This window comes from Paramormyrops kingsleyae, chromosome 6 (genome assembly GCF_048594095.1).
Source record: "Paramormyrops kingsleyae isolate MSU_618 chromosome 6, PKINGS_0.4, whole genome shotgun sequence".
Lineage (NCBI taxonomy): Eukaryota > Metazoa > Chordata > Actinopteri > Osteoglossiformes > Mormyridae > Paramormyrops > Paramormyrops kingsleyae.
Window position 1 is genome coordinate 23,638,373 of NC_132802.1, and position 4,656 is coordinate 23,643,028.

The 4,656-nt window shown below is 42.4% G+C and overlaps 1 protein-coding gene across 1 annotated transcript; it reads right to left on the reverse strand.

Moving 5' to 3' along the window:
- Nucleotides 1-264: 264 nt before the first annotated feature.
- LOC140591642 (zinc finger BED domain-containing protein 4-like) lies at nucleotides 265-3,067 on the reverse strand. The gene is made up of 2 exons (XM_072712910.1): nucleotides 1,552-3,067; nucleotides 265-1,314 (listed from the first exon to the last, which is right to left on the reverse strand). Exons 1-2 carry the CDS (start codon nucleotides 2,898-2,900, stop codon nucleotides 873-875), a joined length of 1,791 nt encoding a protein of 596 aa, XP_072569011.1. The 5' UTR covers nucleotides 2,901-3,067; the 3' UTR covers nucleotides 265-872.
- Nucleotides 3,068-4,656: the final 1,589 nt, after the last annotated feature.

Below are 4,656 nucleotides of genomic sequence, written 5' to 3' on the forward strand. Positions count from 1 at the left end.
TAAACCAAGCAATTGGCCGGGGCCCTCAGTTGAAGGAACCCCCCCTAAGAGTCCTCAATGCACAGCAGGAGTGGCGGATTCTTTTTTGTGAAAACAAGCATTTCTGCTCTTTCTGCTGTAAGTCGGTTTCTCTTGTCATTCAAGATGTCAGACACAGTGCTAAACAGTCGCTCACTCTCCACACTAGTGCAGGGGGCACACAAGTATTTGGTGACAGCAGCTGTAAGACCAGGTAAGCGCTGTGTCAGGGTCAGCCCCTGCTGTCCTTCCGTGTCCCTTCCCCGTTTGACCAGCAGGTGTTGCTGGTCATCCCGTTCTCATGTTAGTCTTTGTTCTCCCCTGTTACCGGTCTGGTCTTGTGGCTCAATGTGTTTGAGCATGTGGTTGTCTGTGTACCCTTCTGTCCTATGTTTGAATCCCACCTCCTGTTTTTGTATTTTGCTCCCTAGTGTTTCATTTGAGTTTCTTGTGTCTGATTTTGTAGTTGGTTTTGGTTTTGTTCCTTGTGCCCCTGCTTGTGTCTTTACCTGTTTAATTCCCTAGTGTTGGATTATGTTTCCTTGGTTAGTTCTTAGTTTCCCTGTTTTTAGTTCCTTTGAGTTTAGTTTCACCTGTGCCCTGTTTCCCTGGTCTTTGTTAATTAGTCTCACCTGCCCTGTGTTAGTCTCGTTACCCCTTTAGTATTTTAGTTCCTGCTTCTGTTCAGTTTCCCAGTGGTTCATTGTCTATAATGTGTTCTGTCTATGATGTCTATGATTGTCGTTGGTTGATGGTTTTGATATTTTCAGTGTTCTGCGTGTATTCGGTTTTTGTTATTTAGTCTTGTTTAATCCCCTCTCGGTCTTTTTGGTTTTGTTGTGTTTATAGTGTTTTCAGTTTTCTTTAATAAACCCCCTTTCTGTTCCTGGAGCCGCCAGTGGGTCGTCCACCCTTTTTGTGCCTGCACCATGCCTCGTTCCCGTACCCGAACCGCCCAGATCCATGACACGCTGCCTGTTGACTCCCCAGTATTGGTATGGGTTGTCTGAAGTAGCAATCGTTTTCTCTGCAAAATATGCATGCAGCTGCTCAACAGCAGGGCCTGAACTGGTTGCAGCACCAGGATCATCTGATTCCTCAAGAATTTGATCAAACTCTTTCATCAAGCTGCTCTTGCTTGATGGTGCTGCGGTCTCCATCCGTGGGGCCTTTTCTAGTGGCTCTGCAGCTTCAGATGCTTCAGCTGTGATGGCCGTAGTCCTACAGTCTCCTTCTTGTAGTTCCTTCAGTAGTGCTTCTTTTGCATACTTTGCAGTGTCTGGATTTGTAAAGTATCTAAAACGATAAGAATACATTGCTTAGACTGATATGAATTACAGATTAAAATGCACACCTCATACTAAATTGCCACTAAACAGATTTTAGGTTGAACAAGGCTATTATTTTACTTTAAAAATATTCTGTTCAACACAGCATCATATTACATTTATTGCAGAAAAATAATTATAGTTATAGAGTAAATGAAAGATTCAACATAGGCTTATATTATCACAGATGAATTTTAAATCTTACCTGTCTTTATATCTAGGATCTAGCAGAGTGGAGTAGGTATACAGGGGTTTGTCTTCCAGTGTTATAAAGCGCCTTTCGAGAGCTTGTAGCAGGGTTCTTTTCATTGTTTTAATGCCCGTGTCTTCATCACCTTCTCTGGCCAGGAGGCGCCTCAGGACAGTAACTGCTGGAATGACATCTGCTGTGGAGGCAGTGGATGAGCTCACCTTCCTGGTTAGCTCTTCAAACGGAGCTAAAACAATGCTTGTTTTTTCCATCAATGCCCACTGGTTGGCTGTCAGTGTTGATGGCAGGTCGTCATGGTCTGCAATGTAGGCACAGAGGGCTCGTTTCTGTTCCAGAAGGCTTTGGACCATTATGTAGGTGCTGTTCCACCTTGTTTTTACATCCTGTTGCAGGCGTTTAGGCTCCATCTGCATCTGCATTTGAATGTCTTGCAGACGTGAATATGCGAGGTTCGAATGTTTAAAATGCCCCACAATTTGTCGGCAACAGGCAAGGACCTCACTCACACTCCGTTGTGACAGCAGCCCCTCGTCCACTACCAGCTGTATTGTGTGTGCAAAGCAGCCCAAGTTTCGCACGCCCAAAATGGCCATTGCCCTTTTCATGTTCCTTGCGTTGTCCGTAAGGATGACATGAACGTTACACAAAGGAATACGCCATTGATCAAGCATTTGTTTTATGGCAGCCGAAATCGTCTCACCGGTGTGTGAGCCGTGAAAGTTTTTGGCTTGAAGCATGGCACTGTGAGGAGTGCAACTTGTGTCCAACCAGTGAACTGTTAAACTTAAAAGAGATATGGGACACACATCTGAGCTCCAGATATCCGTTGTGAAGCTCATCGCGGTCACATCTTTTATTTGTTTTGCGATGTGATCACGCACTCTCTTGTACAGTTCTGGCAGAGCGGTTTCGGTGAAATACTTTCGCGATGGAATGGTGTACCTGCTTTCAAGGAATTCAATTAAACGACGGAAGCCTGTTCTTTCAACAAGGGACAATGGTTCACCATCCAAGACAATACACTCCATAATTTTTTCTGTAATCTTGGTGGCTTTTACACTGTTTGCTGGGTACTTCTCCCGTCTCTGCAGCGATTCAGATAATGTCAGTTGTTGTTGCGCCGTGCCTCCTGCCCCTTTACTTGAAGTCGCCTGTTCAAACTCGGCATGCTCTTTAACATGGTGTTTTCTGAGGTGCTTTATTAAATTTGTGGTATTATATGTTGCCGTGCTACTTCCACCCCTTGACACTTCAGTTTTGCATATATTACAAACAGCTGTAGAACGTGCTGGTGTAGCTACAGTGAAATACCTCCATATCGCTGACTCTTTTCGTCTCTCCATCTTTGAACTGCTGCTTTGCTCAATTTTAGCGGCGTGCTGTGCACGCGATATGGACGCGTGACGTACCGCAGTGCAGCTCAACTAAGAACATGGATCGGCCCCGTGGATCGGCCGTACTTGCCGATAGCCGATCCACATATTTTGTCTGGATCGGGACCGATATCCGATCCAGGTATCGGATCGGTGCATCCCTACTCATGACTATTAGTTGCTTTCATTTGCTTCAGATATTTAACGATATCCTAATAACAAACAGCTCACAACCATTTCACTTTCAATGTGTATGGGTCACATCAAGTATTATCCATTTTCTGTTTATATGGTTTGCTTTTATTTAATTTTATTTATTTTGCTTTCATGTAACTTTTTATATAACGTTATTTCGTGTCACTGTGTGCTGAATATGACATGCACCAAGATGACAGCGCAAGGCGATTGTGCAATACTATTCCAACCCTTCCAGTGTGCCCCTAGTGGTCTGGCACCCCCCATACCCCCAACTAATCCCAGGTTTGCCCAAGCCATGCACCGATCTTGGTTAAAACTGAATTTTGTGGTCATCAAAAGATGGATGATTCTTAGTTCCTATGAAATGACCAAGACGTTTGCGTGCTTTTTATGTGCAGGCAATAAAGAGCACATGAATGTAATGAATTTGTGTTTATTTCATTATCGTGGTGTTTGTGAATGATGATTACTATATTTCTTATTAGAATAATGGTTATTTGCACCGATGTCCCTAAGAGCTCTGTGATATCTGAGCTCTGCAAGGTGGAGGTGTTCTTCCTCTGACTCAATGTGTGGTACAGCAGGATGAGACTCAATCTAACCTATGAATAGAAAAATTACGTACTATGTGCAAATTTGTCGTACAATGTACATTCTCTATAAATTCGTTAGTCGTGGACAGAGCCTGGCCATTTTGCCCAGCATTAGTATTATTTGTGCGGTCTTGAAAGTGAACATAGGTAAGCGCTCATAAATTACAACACATTAGGAAATAAAGCTTTGAATTGTAATAGTGTTCTGACACTAACTGCACATTAATGACATTGATTCACAAATCTCCTTCATTTACTACTTTATTGCAGTGATGGGAACATGAGTTCCATCTGCACTTTCAATGGTATTAGTGAATCTTTTATTTAGACAATTATATATATATATAAGTGCTGTCAAACAATTAAATTTTTTAATCAGATTAATCATAAGGTTGCTGTGGATTAATTTCGATTAATCATGATTATCATTCATGTCTAATCTATATTAATTGTACTTCATTGTGCATGAGCACACAGACTCAAGAAAAAAGGGAATACAGTGGTACCTCAGAACTCGAACTTAATCCTTTCAGAACTCCGGATCGAATCCAACAAAGTTCGAGTTCTGATCAAATTTTCCCCATAAGAAATAAGGCAAGACCAATTAATTGGTTCCCGGCCCCAAAAAATTACACCTAAATATGTTTTTTAGCATTAAAACACAATGAACATGGTTCAAATTACTGGGGGTACTGTACCCCCGATCAAGACCCAGACCCACCCCCCTCCCCAAAGAGACAAAAATAGCAGTTTGGGGGGGTACTACCATTTTTCGTTTGTTGTAAAAAAAAAAAAAAGATACCTTGTAGGAAAATTTTATGTAAAACGATTTCAAACACCCCTAATGTGGACCGTACCATTTTAACCACCTCGGCACTAAAGGCAGGTTAGCCAGTCGGTTGCGTCATTCATTCTAATTGAGTGACCTGTTCGTT

Bases quoted from the DNA above. Each gene is read 5' to 3' on its own strand.
- LOC140591642 (XM_072712910.1), bottom strand. From the start codon at position 2,900: ATGGAGAGACGAAAAGAGTCAGCGATATGGAGGTATTTCACTGTAGCT. The intron at 1,315-1,551 runs GTAAGATTTAAA...TTATCGTTTTAG, and splicing joins GATCCTAGATATAAAGACAG to ATACTTTACAAATCCAGACA.